The sequence below is a fragment of the Danio aesculapii genome, chromosome 6 (assembly GCF_903798145.1).
Source record: "Danio aesculapii chromosome 6, fDanAes4.1, whole genome shotgun sequence".
Taxonomy (NCBI): domain Eukaryota; kingdom Metazoa; phylum Chordata; class Actinopteri; order Cypriniformes; family Danionidae; genus Danio; species Danio aesculapii.
In genome coordinates, this window is record NC_079440.1 from 5604336 (window position 1) to 5628784 (window position 24449).

Below are 24449 nucleotides of genomic sequence, written 5' to 3' on the forward strand. Positions count from 1 at the left end.
ATCAATTTATATCAAACTATTAATAATTGTTTTATACATCTCTGCTTCGATTGGTTTCGCTTTATCATTCAAATTCATACCTGCAGTATTTAAATGCATTGTCGAAATGTTTGCTGAATTATGCACATGCTTAATGTTGTGATTGTGCGTACATTTTTCTTGCATCGACATCGCAATGCTGCATCTGTCTGGTCACTAACGCCTGGAGGTCATTCATGTATATATTCCGAATGGTCCATTTTCTGTAGACTCGCTGTATATATGATGGCTGGCAAGTCAAACACAAGCGATTCACTCAATTAATCCCGAGACCTCATTTCATGCCCGCTTATTTTAAACCGCCTCTTTGCCGGATGTGTGCCACCATCTATTAGCTGCCTGCCTCTCTGATAGCCTCTATTGATTGCTTGAGGGAAAATCAAGCTCTTGAAAAAAAAAACTGGAAAAAAAAGCCACACAGCCTGTAAAGATGTGTTGCGCACATTCATTGTGTTTTGCGTCAACGCATGTTGCATTTTGCGCTTTTACCCAGGCGCTCACATCCTCACCCATAGCATAAAAGAAATTAAAAATATGGGATGTTGAACAGCTCTCCAAACGTCTCGTTTTAGCCTCGGACGCGTGGTACGGGGTTGCGCATGGATGCACGAGGAAACTGGGCATGAAGATATGTGGTAAGTTATTGTACAGAGCCAACATCATTTCTGTCTGGGGGTGCCAAAGTGGAGGGTACCTTTATGCTGTTGTTGACCCAGGTGTGAACACATGTATGCCCTGGATAGGGAGCAAGTGACTGTCATTGCGCGTTTGCATCACACTGCAAAGGTCAGCGAGCTGTTATTTACCCTGTAGGCCACTGTGAGAACAGGGTCCTGGTCTTTTGTCCCCCCTTGTTCACTCTCATTATTATTTTCTTGACAAAGGAATAGAAATCAATCTGAAAGAAGAGAGGAAAAGCGATTTTATGTTAATTAGACGTCTAATATATGTCTGATAGACGTCTAAACATAGACGGCATGACTAAAACAAGACTAAATTTAGGTTGTCGTTGAAAATCTAATAGAATAGCCCACAGTTAGACAAGTTATCAAATAAATTAGACAGAGTCCTCATTTGTGATCACGTGTGTTTGATGATTAGTCTATTTTTGGGCTATTCTTAGACATCCATTAGATGTTCGCGCATTTAGCCAAGCTGTCTTTGTTTAGACGTCTGTTGGACTTATTTTGAGCACACAAAAAATCTCTGCTGAGAAAGCACGATTGTTTTCAGCAGAAAAACTGCCTGTGAATCGTCAGTGTCTGGATGGAAATCTTCTCTCACGGTCAGTTAGATGGGTTTTCGTAACTGGATTTGTTCTACAGCGAAACTCTATATATCAGAAGAAAAAAAGGGGCTGCCGGTGTTGCTCTCTCTAGTCTATTAGTTTCCTGGTGGGTGGTTCTCCGTCTCTCTCTCTCTCTCTCTCTTTCGCTCTCAACTTGTCTTTTTACGCCACGCTGCTTTTTATAGCCTGCTAAAAGATGTGAAGAGGATTGGGTGTTTTTAAGATGATGACGTCTGGGGGATGTGGCCATTGCTTCTGGTGAACTTCGTTTCATTCTCATATAGATTAGGCTATAGGCTACTCTGGGTTTAATTTTGCTTGCGTGCGTAAAAAATAAACACGCAATCAGATTTGTGTCATGATTATTGCATGCGTGGTTAATATATGATGCATATGAGGGAAAAAAATACTAAATGGAAAAATTGCATGATCGTTTTTTCATTAAGAATGTAATAACGGATTTAAGCGACTCAGCTGGTGCATACTATTTATTTCGTTTGAGCTCATATAAAAAACGAGTAAATAGTTTCTTAAAAATATTTAATTCAATAAATGTTATTGTTTATTTGTTTTTTTTATATTTTGTTTTGTTACTTGGTTTACTTTATGCTTGCATTTATATATAATACTAATATATGCTTTAATTATGTAAAATAAACTCGCGCGCAAATGTATTTTAACAAACTAATCTTAAATCATCTTAAAGAAACAAAATGAACGCGTGCAAACCATTGCTCAAATAAAGACCAACATATTCTAGCTGTTTAATCAGAGTGGGTGTTTTATTTTAAATGCATGCACAATCAGCATGCTCAACCTGCTTGTGAAGCCCACAATAGCTTAGGTCTTTAGCATGAGAGAAAACAGAAAAATCCATTTTGATAGCTGCAATAAAATCGTGTCGCCCATTGATGTTCAGCGCACCCCCAAAGATTTACTGCATCGAATACTCATTAGCTCTTATCAGAACCGAGCCTGAATGAGAGAGATGGGCTGCAGGGTGAGCAGAGGGGAGTATTAACGGGGGTCTGTTTTCTCTGATAATATTGTCTGATAGTCCTGCTCGAAATGAGAGAGATAACCGGCACCCAAAACGAACCTCGAGCCCGAACGAAGGAAATTTGCTGTTAAATATTGAAAAATATTCTTTATAATCTCACAAACCATCAGTGACCCAATATTCAATAGCTCTGCACAGTTCTCAATTAAAATCATTCGGAATAATAAAGAATGTTTGGGTTGTGAATGGAAAATATGCATATTTTTATGCGTTCAAAATTATCCAATCTTTTAATTAAAATGTTCCAGATGATTTGGTACTAATGACTAAGAAAAGATTTTTGCATCCATGCCCACTTGAAAAATACTATAGTAATCTATAGTATTTAGTATAGTGTTTTTGAACCAAACAGTACTTGAATAAATCTGTTTTGGTGATTCTTATACATTTGTTATGGTCACTCTACAACTACATGGTATTATCACAATGCTCCACAGTTTACTCTAGTAAAATCTAAATTTATTACAGTTTATCAGTTCACTATAGTTAACAATATGCTGCAGCATTCATTTTTAGAGTTGTAATTATTCTAATATATGCAGTGCTCATTTTATGGTTCAAAACAATATTTATTTAGTCTATAAATTATTAAAAGAGTCATTTTATAGTACGCTTTTCCATTATAAAGATGCAAGGCGCCAATAACAACAAATACTCCTAATTTCGGTAACACTTTACAATAAGGTTGTATTAGTTAATGTTAATTAATGCATATACTAACATGAACAAACAATGAACAATACATTTACTATAGTATTTGTTCACGTTAGTTAACGTTAGTTCATGATAACTCACGGTGCATTAACTAATGACATCAATCATGAACTTGGATGTTAATAATGCATTAGTAAATATTGAATTATGTTTTATAAATGCTGTACAAGTATTGTTCATACGTAGTTCATGTTAGTAAATGCATTAACTAATGAACCTTATTGTAAAGTGTCTAATTAGTAAGTTGGTCTCTCTGTTCTACCCACAGCCGTTTGTCTATGTTCATGTAAGATCCTCCAATAAAACACTCTCGATAGCTTGTAGCTTCAGTCTATTGAATGTTCCTTTCGGCAGTTAATGACATGGAGCATCAGTGAAGCGGAATCTGTGAAGGATGATAGACCCTAACTCAACCGCGCTTCAACAGCGTTACATGGTCCAAAAACACACCCTACACGTCCTCTGATGTCACAGATACAGTAGCACCTTTGAACCTCCACCAATCCATAAATAGCTCTGTCCCAGTACAACTCCAACCGCTGGAATCAGCCTTAGGTATAAATATCAGAGCGCAAGTCTGATGTTAGATGCTTGTGTTGAGCAACTGGTTGGATATAGTGTAACTTTAATTTCCCCTCGCAACCAGAATCAAGGCTGAGGATGTTTTGCAATTCTTCCCCGTGTTGTAATGATGCAGGTTTCCTGCAGAAGAACAACAGTTTGGATGAGAAGAGTCGTATGGTGGGCGCCTTCAAGGAGAGCGCCAAGAACCAGATGTCGTGCGACAACAATGAGCGCTTCACGCGCGACGAGACAGACTTCTCCAACCTGTTCGCGCGAGGTAAACACACATTTTGCAATTTCTTAATGTTTTTTTCCATACGCTGAGGCATGCACAGTTATAGGACCATTTCGTTAACATTCTCGTTTTTAAATCCTTTCTTTAGTAAGGGAAACAGTTTGCAAACATGGTTAAAAGGTTTAATTAAATAGTTTTCTGAATTTTCTGGAACAAATGGTCTAAAATATTCGACAATCTCTAAAATGTTTTAGAAAGAAAGTTCCATGAGCAGTGTATACTGTACTGTATGTTTTTGTGTTAAAATATACACTACCGGTCAAAAGATTGGGATTCAGCAGGATTTTTAAATGTTTTAAAATAAGCTTCTCCTGCTTACCAAGGCTGCATTTATTTAATCACAAATACAGCACACAATGTAAAATTGTGAAATGTTATTGCACTATAAAATAAAGTAGTTCAAAAGTAGTTTATCATTTAATTTAATCATTTATTCCAGTGAATTTAAAGATGAATTTTTCAACTTCATTACTCCAGTCTTCAGAGTCACGTGATACTTCAGAAATCACTCTTAATATTAATAATAATAATAATAATAATAATTATTATTATTATTATTATTATTATTATTATCATTATTAATATTAATGATAATAGTAATAAAAGCAATAATGACTCAAATAATAATTTAATTTGAAACTACATACAGTAAGAAAGCAGTTATTTAAGTTTTTTAATAAATATTTAACAATTTTTTACATTTATTAGATGCCGCCCTGATAAACAGAATAATAAAAAAAACATGGAAAAAACTGGCCGGTAGTGTATATATTAAAGTAGAACATTTAAAGAAATATTCTGTTAACAAGCATGGATAAATATTTGTTGTGACTAAAAATCAGGGATATTCCTTTAAATGTTGATTTCTTAAGTCTTCTGAAGTTAAAACTACACTTTAAAAAATATTGCTGCTTGTTCAAACTTCTTATTTATAATGAACTGAATCAAAATAATTCTTGAGGGTTATTGTGAGATAACTTAATTGGCTTATGTTCAATCAACTTAAATTTCTAAAAACAGTTAACTTAATCGATTTGTGTTGAGGCAACATGAAGGAATTGTCTGGAACCCAGCATTTTTTACAGTGTATTGTGTTGTAAATTTACATGACACCTTATTATTTTATGCAAAAATATTTATCTCTCAATATATTTATATTAGAATGAAAAAAATATCCTATAAATCTGAATCCAGTGAATGTTTTTTACAGCTTCACAATTTAAATCAATTTCTGTTGTATGAATTTCAGAGTATGTGGTTTGATCTCTGTGTGCTTTACTGACAGCAGCGTTCAAGCTGCATGAATGAAACTTGATGATCAAACAATTTTTGCTTCCCTGCCAATACAAATGATTTCACCTGATTAATGCACTAATTGATTAAATGTAGTTTAAATGTGATCCTGAACCACAAATCCACCAAAAAAAAAAATGCATGGGTGAATTTGTAGGAAAAGCCAATAATGCATCATATGAGTAAACATTATTGATTTTTATTTTAGGCCAAAAATCCTTAGAATATTAAGTAAAAATCATGTTCCATGAAGACATTTTGCAAATATCCCACCATAAATATATTAAAACTTAATTTTATTTGTGGAAAAATGCATTGAGATTTTAATTGGGACTTCAAAGGGAATTTTCTCAATATTTGTATTGTTTTTTAACCCTCAGATTCCAGATATTCAAGTTGTATTTCGACAAAATATCATCCTATCATAACAAACCTTACATCAGTGGACAGCTTATACTGTACATTCAGGTTTCAGATGATTCAAATCAACTCTCTTGACTGTTTTGTGATCCCAAATTTATTCCAAATGTTGATTTTGCCACCACAGGAGCCTACTTCTGATATCTCAATTTGAAAAAGATTATTATTCCAGCCAAACTCTGAAAAGTGTGCACATTTATGGTGTAATATGGTGTAAAAGACCTCTGACCTTGTTTCATTCCAGATCTACTGCCCGCTAAAAATGGCGAGGAGCCCACAATCCAGTTTCTTCTTGAAGTGGTGGAGATCCTCACCAATTACGTGCGCAAGACCTTTGACAGATCCACCAAAGTGCTGGACTTCCATCATCCTCACCAGCTGCTGGAGGGTATGGAGGGCTTCAACCTGGAGCTGTCTGACCAGCCCGAATCCTTGGAGCAGATCCTGGTGGATTGCAGAGACACACTGAAATATGGGGTCAGAACAGGTACAGACTGACGGAGAAAACACACCACACTGTGTCCATCTGCCAATAACTGAGCATTTACTTTAGGATGACTGTCATTCTCAGTGCAGATACTTGCGATTATTCTGAGCAGATTTAAGCAGATTCTCCATATTTATTAACACTGTACAAATATCTATTTATTAACATATCTTTTCTACATATAATATTTTAATATATAATAATATATGAGTTTTCTGTTTATTTATGGTTATGAATAGCATCATGGGTCTTTATCTCTGCGTTTGATGTTGAAATTTCCACTCTGCAGTTTGAGAAAGTGACTTTTATTGACATTTTAGTCGTTTGATACAATATATTGTATAAGAAATAATAGTTATAGAAATAAGTAAGAACAAAAAAAGTACTGACAGGTTACAGTACTGTAATTTATAACAACAAAACAGACAATATATCACTTTAAGCTAATAAAATCATCAATAAAATTCCCCTTTTTAAACTTCTCAACATCAAAAGTTGTCCCATAATGTAATTTAAAAACATTAAAAAATACAATAAAAATTGCAGAAAAACACTGTATGTGAGATATATTTTGATTATTGTTTATAATAGGCAGTTTTGGATATTGCTTAGTCTGCAGGTCTGTCATATTTAGGAATGAATAAGATGAGTCTGACATATCATTTATTGTTTAGGAAATAATTAATATCATAACCAAAGAACCGCTTGATTGAATATTTTCCTGTCTAATTTATTACACATTTTTAAAGTGTGAAAATAATGTGGTTGTAAACACATTTATAAAGGTAGGAAAAGTCTATTTCAGATAAAAGCTCAAGAAACATGTGTTATAACTATTTAAAGCAGAATAACTGTTCAGAATATTAAAATAATAAAATAACAGAATATTAAAATAATTTCTAAAGGATCAAGACGAGAGGAAGGATCCTGAAAATGCAGCTTAGCATCACAGATGTAAATAATATTTTACTAATTATATTTAATAATATATTTAAACAGAAAACTATTTTTATCTGTAATAATATTTAAAAATATTACAGTTTTTACTGTATTTTCAATCAAAAATGCACCCTTGGTGATCATAAAACAAAAAAAACTATTTCAGAGAAACACCGTTCATTTCATTTTTGATGCTCAATAAGCATTTCTTTACACCCTGAAGAAACCTGATCAAATAATTAAAGTTTACATTAAAAATGAACTGTTTGTAATATTAAAAAAAAAATCAGAAATGTTTATTGAGCATCAAATTAAAAAGATTTCTAAAGAATTACCTGAAACTCAAGACTGGAGTAATGATACTAAAAAAATAGGCTTATCATCACAGAAATAAATTACATTTGACAATATAATAAAACATAAAAACTGCTATTTCTAACTGCAATAATATTACAATTTTTACTGTACTCTCAATCAAATAATTGCATCCGGGGTAATCATAAAAATAAAACCTATTTCAAATGATCAAATGATTGAAGTTTACATAAACTATGAAGCAGTATTTTATATATATATGATTTGTTGTCTAATTTAGTACAAAGCATTTTTAAAGTGTGAAAATAATGTGGTTGTAAACACATTTATTGAGTTATGAAAACTCTATTTCAGAGACACACTGAAAAAAATGATTCAAAGATGATACCCTTAATTTACTCAATTTTTTTACTTTAAGTGGTTGTAAACAATTTATTTGGGCTGAATTTAAACAAACAAATTAAGTTGAACATTGCTCAATTTAATTTGTTTGTTTAAATTCAACACAAATAAATAGTTTGCAACAGTTTTGCATGCAACACTTTTTTCAGTGCATGCTCAAGAAACATTTATAAAGTGTTATAACTATTTAAAGCAAAATAACTGTTTTTAATATAGAAAATGATCAGAAATGCTTCTTGAGCATCAAATCAGAATATTAAAATAATTTCTAAAGGATCATCTGAAAGACGAGAGGAAGGATCCTGAAAATTCAACCAGAAAACAGCTATTTTTATCTGTAATAATATTTCAAAATATTACAGTTTTTTCTGTGTCTTCAATCAAAAAATGCATCCTTAGTGATCATAAAAACAAAAACAATTTCAGATAATTATTTTGATGCTCGACACAATATTGCAAACAATTTATACGGGCTGAATTTAAACAAACAAATTAAATTTAGTAATGTTCAACTTAATTTGTTTGTTTTAATTCAGCCCAAATAAATTGTTTGCAACGACTTAACTTAAAAATTTTTAGTAAATCCAAGGAATCATCTTTGAATCATTCTTTTCAGAAGAATCTTGATCAAATGATTAATGTTTACATAACATATTTAGCTGTATAACTGTTTATAATATTGAAATTAATCAAATTGCATCAAATTGAGCATTAAATAAAATGATTTATAAAGAATTATCTGAAACTGAAGACTGTAATGATCTTAAAAATTCAGCTTAGCATCACAGAAATAAATCATATTTTACAATATATTCAAACAGAAAACAGCTATTTTTACTGCAATATTTGTTTTTACTGTGTTTTCAATTAAAAATGCATCTTTCACTGTAAATAAAATGCAGGGTTCTACACAATTCATCCATGTTCTCCCAACACAAATCGATTAAGTAAACTTAATTATTTTACCAAATTTAAGTGGATTGAACATAAACAATTAAGTTGTCCAAAAAAAATTCAAGAATTGTGTTGTTTCAGCTCATTTTAAATACGTAGTTTGAACAAGCAGCAAAAATCATCTTAAAAGATCTTAAAAGACTTGGCAATTTAATACTGAAAAGTCGTTATCATCTGTTGATTAATTGAATGCTTTTAAAGAGCAGATTTGCACTTATAGATGCTGTGAATCCTCTTGTCAGGTCATCCTAGATTCTTCAACCAGCTCTCCTCCGGTCTGGACATCATTGGTCTGGCTGGAGAATGGCTGACCTCCACTGCCAACACCAACATGTGAGTTTTCCCTCTCTGAGGTCATCTTGTCAACAACATGTTTGTCTTTGTTACGTATGCGCAAGTGTTTCCGTTGCTCAGAGGTTATGTAAAGGGTTTGTTTGAGCGCTGTGGGCCCGAGGTGCTGTTTTTTTGTCAGGCCTGTATCGAGTGATGTCTCTGAATGCTGTAACCGGCCTGCTGGCCTCAGGGTGTGTGAGATTGCATATTGATCAGCCTGTAGAGTTACACGTTCGTTCGTTGCACTGCGCGATATCAAGAGCCAATTGAACCCGAGCTGTTCTATCGGACATTTCTGTCTGATGAGTTGCTCATGCGGAGTGTAAAGGCGATTTGCAAAGAAATGTTAGTATAGATTGCACTGACACAATGAGGGGTTATTCTGCTCTTTTTTTAAATGGCTGAAAACTGTTTTTTATGCTGCGTAAAGTTTCAGACTGTTTCAAGTCACCAGTTTCAAGGAGAATCACAACATTAAAAACTCTAATTTAAAGCAAAGAAGCGAATGAAAATCAAGGTGGAAGACTGTCAATTAATGCTTTATTGAGGGTAAGAACTACAATCCCATGAGGCATATATTGACACAATTATAATAAATACAACAGGAAAAAAAGTCTTATTTCTTTTAGTTCGGCTGGAATAAGAAGTCTGTATTATTAGCAATAATATAGGAATAAAAATTAGATGAGCTACATAATAAACCACTGTTGTCCAATAACTTTCCAAATTAATTAACTAATTAACCTAGTAAAGCCTTTAAATTATACTTTAACCTGAATTTTACCATCTAGCTAAATAAATAGTCAAATATTTACAGTCATCATAGCAAAATAAATTAGTTATATGATATCATTTATTAAACTATTAAAAGGTTTAAATTATGTTTAAAAATGTGTTGGAAAAAAGTTGGAAAAGAATAAAAACGTAAAAAAAAAACAAAAAAAAAAAAAACACACAACCTATATATATATCGGGTACAGGGTTGGACCCCCTTTTGCCTTCAGAACTGCCTTAATCCATTGTGGCACATTTTCAACATGGTACTGGAAATATTTCTCAGAGATTTTGCTCCATATTGACATGTCAGCATCACGCAGTTGCTGCAGATTTGTCGGCTGCACATCAATGATGCGAATCTCCCATTCCACCACATCCCAAAGGTGCTCTATTGGATTGAGATCTGGTGACTGGGGAGGCCATTTGAGTCCAGTGAACTCATAGTCATGTTTAAGAAACCAGTCCAGCCCGTCTGGCACCAACAACCATGACAAGTTCAAAGTCATTTAAATCACCTTTCTGATTCTCGGTTTGAACTGCAGCAGATCGTCTTGACCATGTCTACACGCCTAAATGCATTTAGTTGCTGCCATGTGATTGGCTGACTAGAAATTTGTGTTAACGAGCAGTTGGACAGGTGTACCTAATAAAGTGGCCGGTGAGTGTGTATATATATATATATATATATATATATATATATATATATATATATATATATATATATATATATATATATATATATATATATATATATATATATATATATATATATATATATTAGTCATCATTAGAACATTACAATGACTTGATTACATAACGCAGTGCTTCATGGGAGTGGGTGGAGCTGAACAATTTTGGCATTCTTTGCTTGCTGCAACTCTCAGACAGGTGGATTTGTCAGTACAGCACCATGTGTAATGTAGCTTTACAGAATGAATTCTGCTATTAAACTTTTTAAAAATAAACAGAATTATTACTGCAAACAGATGACTTTAAGAAAGCTAGTATACAACAGAGTTCACAGCAGGTCTGCTTCAAGGTTTATAAATGATTGCTAATTCATTAATCAAGTACATGGCCCAATTAGATCAGTTTTTGGATTAATGATGAAATATGACCAACAAAAATCTTAACTGTATGGCTCATCTTGATCATTAAAGCCTAAATCAGAGGCGTAGTAAAAAACTAAAACTAAAAACATTCTGTTCATCTTTTCTGAGCTGTAAATGTAGTTTTTACTTAGTAAATCAATTGTTGTGCATCACATTTACCTCAGAAATTATTCAATTTGACTGCTTTTTGGATTAATAATAAAAGATGACCCATAAAAATCTTGAATGTATTGTTCATTGTGATAATTTAAGCCCAGATCAGAGTTATAAACATAAACTAAAACTCTAAAAACATTCTGTTCATCTTTTCTGAGCTTTGGCTAACGAAAAATACCTCACAGTATTTTCTTGGTGCGATTTTGAATAGGCAGTCTGTCAAATCCATCTTCCCTAAGTAATATAAATCACCAAATTATTACCACTGATAGAAAAACAGAGTAGATAGACTCAAAAGAGATACAGCCCTCCCCCAGGTGAAAACGACCCCATTTTATCCCATCCACACAACAGAGGCTGATGAGCTTTTTCATGAATCTTATGACTGAGCCCTGTGCAGCACTGAAGACTCTTACAGCACAGAATGGACTTGTATCAAATCTATTTAACAGCCCATTGATTGCGTCTGACTGTGGGCTGGTAGGAAGTGTGTGCCAGCTGGGACCAGCCAGTCGGAGAGAGAGAGAGAGAGAAAGAGGGGCGTCCCGCGGGCTGAGCAGTCTGGCCATTGCTTTTTTCACTCCCAGAGGCCATTCTGATCTCAGAGGACCGAGCACTTCATTACAGCTGTCTTTCTTAATATAAATAGAGAGCTTCTTATAATAGAAGTCACTTATGAGGAGAAAAGCCTTGTTAAATAGCCATAACTATGAACAATGGGTTTTGGCAAAAAGGGAATTGCCTTTGATTAATATTCTCTCAGGCTAATTCAAAGCACATACAAAGAGAAAAGGAGAGAAACACGGCAGAGGCTAAAAGAAGTTCATATTTCACACACACACACACACATGCACACATATATATTTGTCAACACATTTCTAAATATAATACACTACCTGACAAAAGTCTTGTCGCCTGTCCAGGTTTTAGGAACAACAAATAATACCTTGACTTCTAGTTGATATTTTGGTTTCAGAAGTGGCTTATATGAAAATCAAAGACCTCTACACTTATTTTACCAAAATAAAACATGATCATGCTTTGATTTTTAATGATTTCATTAGGACAGTAAGGTCTGACTTTGCTTAGACAAAAGTCTTGTCACTTAACAGAAATAATGTCCAGTATAGAATATAAAGTCATGGTGCAGTGGAAACAGAATGAATATTGTGTATGACTTCATCATGAGCTTGGAGGACTGCATCCATACATCTCTGCAATGACTCAAATCACTGATTAATAAAGTCATCTGGAATGGCAAAGAAATCCTTCTTGCAGGACTCCCAGAGTTCATCAAGATACTTTAGATTCATCTTCAATGCCTCCTCCTTCATCTTACTCTAGACGTGCTCAATAATGTTCATGTCTGGTGACTGGGCTGGCCAATCCTGGAGCACCTTGACCTTCATTGCTTTCAGGAACTTTGATGTGGAGGCTGAAGTATGAGAAGGAGCGCTATCCTGCTGAAGAATTTGCCCTCTCCTGTGGTTTGTAATGTAATGGGCGGCACAAATGTCTTAACACCTCAGGCTGTTTATGTTGCCATCTACTCTGCAGATCTCTCGCATGCCCCCATACTGAATGTTACCCCAAACCAGGAATTTTCCTTTCACCAAACTTTACTGATTTCTGTGAGAATCTTGGGTCTATGCAGGTTCCAATAGATCTTCTGCCACTTTTCCAAATTTAACTAGAAGTCAAGTTATTATTTGTTGCTTTTACAACTGTGATCGACGACAAGACAGTGTAGTTTTAACTCATTCCTAATAACTGATTTTTTTTTTATCTTTGCCATGATGACAGTAAATAATATTTCACTAGATATTTTTAAGATACTCATATTCAGCTTAAAGGGACATTTAAAGACTAGGTTAAACTCCATGTCCATCCCTTTATGACCACAGTGTACCCATCTGATGGCTACTTCCAGCAGGATAACGCACCATGTCATAAAGCACGAGTCATCTCAGACTGGTTTCTTGAACATGACAAGGAGTTCACTGTACTCAAATGGCCTCCACAGTCACCAGAACTCAATCCAATAGAGCACCTATGGGAAGGTGGAATGGGAGATTCGCATCATGGATATGCAGCTGACAAATCTGCAGCAACTGCGTGATGCTGTCATGTCAATATGGAGCAAAATCTCTGAGAAATATTTCCAGTACCTCATTGAATCTACGCCCAGAAGGATTAAGGCAGTTCTGAAGACAAAAGGGGGTCCAGCCCGGTATTAGTAAGACTCAGACAGACTCAGACTCAACTTTATTTTCCCCTTTAGGGAAACTAAAATTGCAGCAAGATGCCGTAACACAGGCGAAGTTCCATGTACACATTAATAAAATATTACCCCACAACATCCAATACATCATATTGAAGGTGCATCTCCCTCCCACCTGGACTCATTTAGGTGTACCTAATAAAGAGGATGGTGAGTGTATGTAGATATATAGACACCAATGCTGCTCACTAGGTTTGTGCCAGAGCATGTAATAGTTTTCTCTTTTTTACATTGTGACATTTGCCGTGTGTGATTTTTACCCAATAACATCTACAAGTGCTGCTGACATTTAAAAAGCCAAGAGGTGATCGATGGCTTTGCCTGCTTTTCTGTATTAAACCTTGAATTTTGGCCTTTCTTCATATCTCATTTCTGAAAAGCAGGAGCATGAGGGTTTAAAAGGACTATATCTGTACACGACGGCTCTCGTACGTGATGGCAGAAGTTTGTTGGTTCACTAAATGAGCGTGTGGGAGTCTCTCCGGGAGGACATGTTGATTAGTACTTCACTCTCGAGCTTAAGCGTTTGCAGAATAATCTCAGGATAAACGTTTCTCCATCGCTCCCACATCGCGCCGGCTTCTGGCTTCAGGGATAAAGCTGTTCTGTCGGCCTCCCACTGCTCGCTGCCCCGCTTTGAAGGATTTCACCTGCAATGTTTTCAAACATTTCATTTCTGCACTGCTGAGAGCGGCGCTTCTGCTGTTGCCACCTTCTCACACACTCACGCATATACACACACACACGTTTTGAGGTTTATGAGGACTCTCCATTGGCTTAATGTATTTCTAAAACTGCTTATTATACCGCCTAACCCAAACCTATAGCCTATATGCATGTGTATATATTGTTAACAATTTTGAATTACGAGGACACATGGCATGTCCTCATAAACCAGCTCAACATTGTAATACCTAGTTCATACTCATGTCATTACACAAGTCCTCATAAGCTTAAAAACACCACACACACACACACACACACACGCACACACACACGCACACAAACACACACACACACACACACACACACACACACACACACACACACACACACATACACACACACACACACATACACTTGTACAGCTCTTTATGGGGACTTCCCATAGTTAGCATGGTTTCATCACAGCAAGATGGTCGCTGGTTGGATCCCCGGCTGGATAAGGAATCCTTTCTGTGTGGAGCTTCCCAGCACTGAGGGATGTACTCTCAGTGCTAGGTTTTGGCTGAAAGGGCATTTGCCCATAAAACAGTTGGCAGAGAAATGGGCGGTTCATTCTGCGGTGGCAACCCCTGATAAATCAGGGAATATGCCGAAGGAAAGTGTATATTCTATCCCCCTACCAAAACCCAGCCCTCAAAGGAAACTATCTGCAATTTTACAATTTTCAAAATACCTTATTCTGGGTGAAGCAGTTTTCCTCATGGGGACCAAATGTCCCCACAAGGTCAGAATTTACTGGTATTGCTTGCTTTACTTGTGGGGACATTTGGTCCTCACAACATCAGGGATACAAGAAACACAAACACAAAGCACAACACAATTTTAACATTATATTAAAAAAGGGAAAATAAAATCATATAGTCTACTCGATCAATACATCACATTAAGAAAGATATTTGTAATTAAAATATATTGAAATTTAATTGTTATTATCACACACACATACAAACACACACATGCACACACATTCATTCATTCATTCTGTTTTCGGCTGAGTCCCTTTATTAATCAGGGATCGCCACAGCGGAATGAACCGCCAACTAATCCAGCAGTGTTTCACGCAGCGGATATCCTTACAGCTGCAACCCTACACTGGGAAACACCCATACACTCTTGCATTCACACTCATACACTCAACAATTTTAGCTTACCCAATTCACCTATAGCACACCTATAGCACTGTGGGGGAAACCGGAGCACCTGGAGGAAACCCACGCGAACACTGGGAGAACATGCAAACTCCATTCAGAAATGCCACCTGACCCAGCTGGGACTCGAACCTGCGACTTTCTTGCTGTAATTGTGCTACCCACTGCGCCACCGTGACGCCACACACAAACATACACACACACACACAAACAAATACACACAGGTACATACAAACACACACACACACACACACACACAAGCACATGCACATACAAACACACACAAACAAGCATGAACACACACTATCACACTCTACAGAAGGGCTTAGTGAGGAGAGAAAGGGGAGTGTCCTAATCAGGGCTGCAAGTGCTGCTTATTTTGTCATCATTCACCATGACTAATTATGACTCATTATTTCTCATCAGCAATGACACACAATGTCCGGCAACTTATGGACACACACACACACACACACACACACACACCCAGACACCCTCAAAATAGCTTCACATAAAAAGCAAACAGAGATTTTTACATGAAAAAAACTGTAAACATGTTTTTATTATCATTGGTTGATATAGTAAAGTGTTCTAGCAAGCACCCAAAAAAGTACCCAAACTCTTTAAAACATTGTGGACACAATTTTCACTCAGAAATAGCTTATTAACAAACAATGTACGAGTAATTATCTTGAATTAAATGCAAAATATTGAAGCAGAAAAACTGAATTTGTATTTTTTTTTTGGTGATGCATTCATTTTCTTTTCGGCTGAGTCCCTTTTATTCATCAGGGGTCGCCACAGCGGAATGAACTGCCAACTTATCCAGCATATGTTTTAAGCAGCCGATGCCCTTCCAGCCGCAACCCAACACTGGGAGACACCCATATACTCTTGCCTTTACACATAAACACTACAGCCAATTTAGCTTATTCAGTTCACCTACAGTGCATGTGCTTGGACTGAGAGGGAAACCAGAGCACCCGGAGGAAACCCACGCAAACTCCTCACAGAAATGGGGCTCGAACCAGCGACCTTCTTGCTGTGAGGCGATCATGCTACCCACTGCGCCATCGTGACGCCCTTTTTGGTGATTTAAGTTATGATTTTTTTTGGTGATTATGTTTAATACTGACATTAATATCTGCCTAATAGAAACCTAATATATTCTATGCACAACAACAAATGAGATGCAATTTTTTGGGACACAAAACCAATCCATTGGACAATATTTATTAATTTTACCCTTTAACTGCCTGCTTTACCAAATGGTTGACCATAATTTGACTGTTTTAAATAATGACTGTTAAAGTCAATTAAAGAAAGACTGTTTTAAATAATGGTTTACACTAAACAGCATTGTTGGTTTACAAAAAAAAATCAAACATAATCCTGTTGCACGACTACACTTGATTTTGATTAAATGAGAATCTGAAATATTTTATGGCATACTTCAAAAAATAAATGATTTAGTATTCAATTTTTACAATTTTGATATATTGTAAATATATATATTTTTTTTATAAATTGGTCAAACACTTCATATTTTCGGATTTTTCATAGTATATTTAATAATTCCGGTACTTTTACTATAAACCGACATATCAACCATTTGGTAGACGTTGATATTTTAGAGATTACGGGGTGTTAAAAAAAATCAATTTCAAGAGTTCACACTTAGCTGATGATTGATTATAAAGCTTGTTTGGCATGTTGTCCCAAGAGAGAGCCCTGAGCCCATAAAATCCTCGAGCACGGGGCTCCCTCCCGTTTGCAAGGCGAGAGGGGAGTTTGAGCTTAGGTATGTCTTGAGAACTCCCCTGCTGTAGTAGCTAATGAACAGATAGTTATTGCTCTTAAGAGATAACTATTTACTAGGAGCATGTATGCTGTCGATTTGGATTAGTCAATTAACTTAAGTTGCATGTTTTTGAACGGTGGGAGGAAACCGGGGAACCCGGGGGAAACCCACGTGAGCATGTGGAGAATGTGTAAACTCCGCACAGAAACGTCAGCTGGCTTGGTAAGGACTAGAACCAGTGACGTTCTTGCTGTGGACCACCGTGCCACCCATCTAGGAAAGGAGGAGGAGCAGGGGTGGAAGGGGGGATTCTTCAAAACGAAAATGGCTGTTATATGGAACTTAGAGTATATGTAGTGGCTTAGAAATCATCTGATTGGTGAATAAGTAAATTAAATAATGCGGGACCTCTCGAAATAAGCACGTGATCCTCTCGAAATCAGTTTATAAATAAACAACATAAGGAGTTAAGAAATGCAATCCAAACATATTTTTCTTGGTGGGGCAGTTAAAAGGATAAGGCAATCTGTTAACTGTCACAAAGAATTGACAATTGAGCATCCTCTCTTGTCCACTTGATTAATATGTAGCCTATATTGAGCATTTAATTATGATTTTATGTTCATAATGTTCCTTTATGTTTTATGCAAACAATTATGACACAATGCATTCTTATTTTAATTTCACAATACAATATTCAGCCAATTTCCAATTGGAATCTCCACCTTTGTTCATGAAACTACAATTTGTCAAGTTCAGCATGTGTAATGTGACTCAAAAAAAAACTACATTCATTTGATATGACATCACGACAGCCGGAAGCACGTTTTCTCCGCGCGTAATTGATGATTCTCCGTGATTTTGCTGTCTTAAATCTTTGTTCGTTTTTTGTGACTAGCTGAACAATGAGTGTGCCCGGGGCTGTTCCGTGTCCTAGTTGTGCTCCATCACTCGCTCATCCACTTTTCCTCCATCCTCCGCGCGAATGAGATGGATTTGTGCTGAAGCGCGCTCCTCTTATCTCGCGCGCGCAGCCGGCCGCTCATTTGCGCGCGTCTGTCGGCCGTCAGCCAGACCGCGCGTCCATTTAGACGGACAGATAGCCATCAGAGCACTGACTCCCTTCATTAAAACAGCCTGAAATGAACGCTTATCTGCCCCAATCACAGCCGTCTTTTAATTAGCGATATTCAAAGGAGACGAGCGAGGGACAGGATGTATCTCTGACGGAACAGTGTGTGATTTCTGAAGCCTTTCTGATTCTCTGAAGCGCCTAATTTTGACAACCGGAAGGAGCTTCGGCTATAAATACGTCATAAGTTTGACAGTTTTACTAAATATAATAGTGATTTAAAAATAAATATTCATCCTATGTATAAATTATATATACTCATTTACTCTTTGATTTAGAAAAATACTCTTTCTCTATTTGTCGTGTGTGTTTAGGTTTTTGCTGCGTTAATTATCATTGACAGTCATGTAAATGTGAAATAAGGCGGGAAAAATATGAATAACGTATATATAAAAAATATATAACGTATTTTAAAAAATGTTGGGAAACTAACCATTGACACACACACACACACACACACACACACACACACACACACACACACACACACACAAATACATGCACACATATCCACACTTACACACAAACAAACACATTCACACACACATGCACAAACGAACACAGACACAAAAATACATGTATACACACACTCACTTACACATACAAAAATACATGAACCTGCACAAGCACACACGATCAAACATACGCAAACATATATATACACACACACAAACACAGACACAAAAATACATGTACATACACACTCACTGACACATACACACAAACACACACACACACACAAAGACAAAAACACATGAACCTGCACAAGCACACACACGAACAAACATACGCAAACATACATACACACATAGACAGACAGACACAAACAAACACACACACTTTGGTGCACACACACTTTCTCACACACACACACACAAACAAAGACAAACAAACATTTACAAACACACACAGACACAAAAAATGCATGCACATATACACACACACACACACTCACTTACACATATACACAAACCTACACACTCGCACACACAGACACACAAACATACACAAGCACACATACACAAACACACTGTAAGCATTGACTTCAGTACTGTTTGTTTTTCATCCTATAGAATTCAATGGTTACCGGTTTCCAACATTCTTCAAAGTATCTTCTTTTGAGTTCAACAAAAAAAAAAAGCCTTATAAAGGTCTATAATTTCACAAATGATCATTTTGGGCTGAACTATCCCTTTAACATTGTATTAGTATTGTGTTAGTGTTGAATATTTCAGTTTTCATTTCATACAAACATCTCTATATTTTTCTGTCTGTGCGTGTGTGTGTGTGTACAGGTTCACTTATGAGATCGCGCCTGTGTTCGTCCTGATGGAGCAGCTCACACTCAAGAAGATGAGGGAGATCATCGGCTGGCCCAACGGAGATGGAGACGCACTCTTCTCACCTGGTAAACTGATCACAAATCACCCACAACAAACTAAATGGGTCATTCTACACAAAATGGGTCATTCTACACACATCTCAGTTTTTCTATCCCTAGACTTGGAAATAGTACACTTTAGGTTCACAAATTCAGTCACACTTTACAATAAGCTTTCATTAGAGTATTTACTAACATGAACAAAACTGCAGCATTTATTAACCATAGCTCAACATGTACTAATGCATTATTAACATCCAAATTCATGCTTGTTAACTAGTTAATGCACTGTGAGTTAACTAACAATGAACAGCTGTATTTTCATGATTAAATATTGTAGTGAATGTATTGTTCATTGTTTGCTCATGTTAGTTAATGCATTAACATGAACTAATACAACCTTATTGTGAAGTGTGGCCAAGTTTCGTTATATTTTCAAATGAAATAATATGTTATTTGATTAATTACACTCTTTTTGTCACGGTTGGTTGCAAGAAAGCGGACCCAGTCGCAGCAATGAACTATACAAAGGGGGTTTATTGACAGAATAAGGCACAAGTAGACAGATATAGGGATGACATGGTCCAAATGGTAGGGGCAACAACACAGGGAAGCCAGTCGTAGAGACACGATGGTACTGAAATGAACAGCCAGGAGTAAGAGCAGCAGTGGTCAAAACCAGAGCTAGATCCTGGAGCAAACCATGTAAACTCCAGACTGGCAGGGAGGTCAGGACTGGAAAATTATAAGACACAAGACAGGACAGGAAACAGGCAGCAATAATATACAATAAAACTAACTAAATTAAATAACAAAATCAAATATAACTACTAGGAGAACTAGACTGACTTGGGCAATCTGATAAAACAGAAATAAAGACTTCTAGAGTCTTAGAGAGAGTAATTAAACAATCAAACAGCAACTAATAATAAGACTGGGACTGACAGAAAAGTGGAACAAAAATGGTTCAAAGGATTAGAATACAAGATTAAGAAAACACTAGGAACAAACAAAAGAAAGTAATAGCTACAAACAAACAATTAGTAGACAAGAGAACTAGAACAGGCAAGACACAAAGCTTAGTTAAGACACAAGGCAAGGATACAAGACAAACTCACATGGAACGAACCAGCAAAGAAATGAAAACACACAGCACAATATATATAGAGCAAAGCACACGAGAGACAGGTGAAAACAATCAGGATAACAAGGTCTAAAGCTACGGTCACACTGGGCTTTGCGTGTGCGAAATTCTGTCGTACTCCGCTGCGAAAAGGGGCGGGATTAAACAAGTTTATTAGATATTTTAAAAAGCGAGAGATTGGTCCATGTTTTAAATTTCTGTCCAGAGAGGTCCTGTTTTGATCCTCGATTGGTCTCAAGCAGTCAAGTGATGCGATTTCGCAGGTCAGAGTTCACCAAGCTTGAACTTTGCACCGCAGCAACCTGCGAAATTTGACGCATGACCCCGTGTTTCCGGTCTGACGCATTCGCGTGCGTATGAATGGAAGTCTATGGGAGGAAAAGCCCAGTGTGACCGCAGCTTAAATAGGAGGACGGGGTAACTGAAAACGAGGAAAGACAAGAGGAGCACGTTTCCAACACAAATTAAGGCACTGCAATGTAAATAAGCACAGGACAAACATGCAAACATTAAACACTGACAGGACAGACTTTTGAGTCATTATTATGGCAATTATAGTTTTTTAATTGTAAAACTGCATGCACCATAAAACTGCTCATCCCCACAGCCATGTACAGAGAGAATGTGCATTATTTTGAGGTCATAAACACATTTTTTTAACCATTCAGAATACAATAAAGTATTCATAACAATCAAATATAAAATGTAAATGACATAAAACAAGAAAATGCCAATAACATATTTTAAAAACATTATATAAGTCGGCGGCAGTGGTGTAGTGCAGTGTTTCCCAACCCTGTTCATAAAGGCACACCAACAGTCCACATTTTCAAGCTCTCCCTAATCAAACACACCTGAATCAACTCATCAGAACATTAGAAGAGACTCCAAAACCTGAAGTTAATGGGTCAGATAAGGGAGACATTCAAAATATGTACTGTTGGTGTGCCTCCAGGAACAGGGTTGGGAAACACTGGTGAAGTGGTTAGTGCGTCGACACATGCACTCCGGTGGTCACGGCGACCCAAGTTTGATTCTGCCTCATTGTCCTATGCCGATTCTTCCCCTCTCTCTGCTCCCCATGCTTTTCTGTCAATACTCTCTACTCAAATAAAGGTGAAAACCCTGAAAAAATTATTATTTAAAAAAAAAAACGTTATATATGAAGCTTTTAGTTTGGCTTCATTGTTAAGGAATTGTTAAAATAAGAATATAAAGAGATTAATTTAGTGAGTATACCATGATTGTAACTTGGTTATAAAACTTGTAAATAACTTGTCTGATAACTTGTGGTGACAGTGTAATATAAATAATATATTTTTAAATCGTTACGTTGTTATTTATGCCTTTTAGACATGAGATGATAAACGTGTTCAAGATATACCGCGGTTTAGAAAAGTCAAGGTTTTAAAACCATTAAAATTTTCTGCTATATCATTCTGAAGGTATGAGTCAGATTTTTATTTACATTTTTTTTGTTTGTTTTTAGGACAGCAGTATCTCCAGCAGAAAATAAATTCATTTGAACTATTTAGCCGGACATGTTTACTGCTCCAAAATAATTTAAATGTTTTCCAAATTAATATATATTGTGTACAAAGGGGAAAACAGTTTAGTTTTTTACCCAGATATTAAAAAAAGAATATATTTTAGAGCAGTGATCACAATACCGTGCACTGTAAAACATAAAAGTTGAGTTAACTTAACATTTTAAAGCGTTACGTTTTGTGTTCTGTGAATGAACGTTGCCTCGTGGTTCCATCCCTAAGAGGGAAGAAATCACTTTCCCGAACTCTCACATTCAATCTGCCCAGTTGGTGGAATGAACTCCCTAACTACATCAGAACAGCAGAGTCACTTGCTGTCTTCAAGAAACGACTAAAAACTCAACTGTTTAGTCTCCACTTTCCTTCCTAATCTGCAACTGCCTCTCTGGCTATACCACTAACTGTACTCTCTCTCTCTCTCTCTCTCAAAAAAGAAAAATTAAAAAAACTTTACTAATGCTTTGCTTCTTAGACTTTACACACCTGAAACTTGCCTATAGCACTTACTCACTGCTGCTCTTATAGTTGTGTAAACTGCTTCCTTGTCCTCATTTGTAAGTAGCTTTGGATAAAATCGTCTGCTAAATGACTAAATGTAAATGTAAAGCAACCGGCTGCAAAGAAATTTCGAGTTTATTAAGCTTCAGTGGTTGAAGTTGTGCCAAATAAGTTTTTTAAGTTGACTGAAAAGGCTGTTTTAAGTCAAGTATACTTTATGCAATCATTTAGCACAACTTCAACCACTGAAGCTTAATAAACTTAAAATTTATTTCCAACTGGTTGCTTTAAAATCTTAAGTTAACTTAACTTTTGAAAAAAATGAGGATGAAGAAATCAAAATCCTAAGTCTCCTCAATTGATTTTTTTACTTTAATTCAAATAGTTCCAACATGCAGTTAAATTGTTTTTATGAGTGAATTCAACTCTAAGCTCAAAAATATGTCCACCTAACTTTCAATTTTAAACTGAGTGAACAATTTGTAAGTTGGATTTTTTACAGTATGATACCGTGAAACCGTGATATTTTATCCAAGGTTTTCATACCGTCAGAATCTTATACAGGCCCATGCCTAATGCGTTGTCATAAAGTCAAAAGGTAATTGATTAATGTGGTCCAAGTTTAAATGTAAGAAAAATACATTTTTGTCATACCAAAAAAAGAGGACGTTTTGTAGAATGATCCAAATAATGCAACAATACTAAATTATATACATTGTTTGATGAATTACACATTTAACACACACCACATGAAAACTTACTATAGCAATTCATAGTAACCATACTATGAAGCACTTGAGTTAATCTGTTGTGGTGATTCTATATTGGCTATGGCAGTGTTTCCCAACCCTGTTCCTGAAGGCACACCAACAGTACACATACCTCTCCCTAATCAAACACACCTGAATCAACTCATCAGAAGATGAGAAAAGACTCCAAAACCTGAAGTTAATGGGTCAGATAAGGGAGACATTCAAAATATGTACTGTTGGTGTGCCTCCAGGAACAGGGTTGGGAAACACTGGGCTATGGTAACACAATATACATAGTAATACAAACAAATGATCAAATACTGTAGTTTCCTACAACTATAGGTCATATTATACTACAATAGATCACAGTTTACTGTAAAAACTACTGTCCCTTATAGTATTTATGACAGTTTACTATAGTTAATACAGCATCTTGTAGCATTCATTAACAAATAGTTGTGAATACTATATTTACAGTATAATAGACTTTACATGGTTACATTAAAAACACTAGCATATATCTTTTCATGTTGGATGTATTTGTGCAAAGCGGTTGATGCTTAAACACACTCGTCTTTTAACAGGTGGTGCCATATCAAACATGTACAGTGTGATGGTTGCGCGGTATAAGTATTTCCCCGAAGTCAAAACCAAAGGCATGTCTGCGGCTCCACGACTCGTGCTGTTCACATCTGAACACGTAAGTGCACACATAGACCAGTGTTTCCCAACCCTGTTCCTGAAGGCACATCAACAGTACACATTTTCAACCTCTCCCTAATCAAACACACCTGAATCAACTCATCATAACATCAGAAGAGACTCCAACACCTGAAGTTAATGGGTCAGAAAAGGGAGACATCCAAAATATGTACTGTTGGCGTGCCTCCA

The 24449-nt window shown here is 36.0% G+C and overlaps 1 protein-coding gene across 4 annotated transcripts in view; it reads left to right on the forward strand.

Moving 5' to 3' along the window:
- gad1b (glutamate decarboxylase 1b) overlaps window positions 1-24449 on the forward strand; it is a 42756-nt gene that overhangs the window by 2504 nt on the left and 15803 nt on the right. For 3 of the 4 annotated variants that reach the window (XM_056459375.1, XM_056459376.1, XM_056459377.1), the window contains exons 3-8: window positions 612-674; window positions 3799-3942; window positions 5918-6160; window positions 9013-9103; window positions 19532-19644; window positions 24143-24258. In XM_056459375.1, coding sequence (XP_056315350.1) covers window positions 612-674; window positions 3799-3942; window positions 5918-6160; window positions 9013-9103; window positions 19532-19644; window positions 24143-24258 — 770 coding nt within the window. The remainder of the gene's footprint in view (window positions 1-611; window positions 675-3798; window positions 3943-5917; window positions 6161-9012; window positions 9104-19531; window positions 19645-24142; window positions 24259-24449) is intronic. The other variant, XM_056459378.1, reaches the window with a different exon arrangement.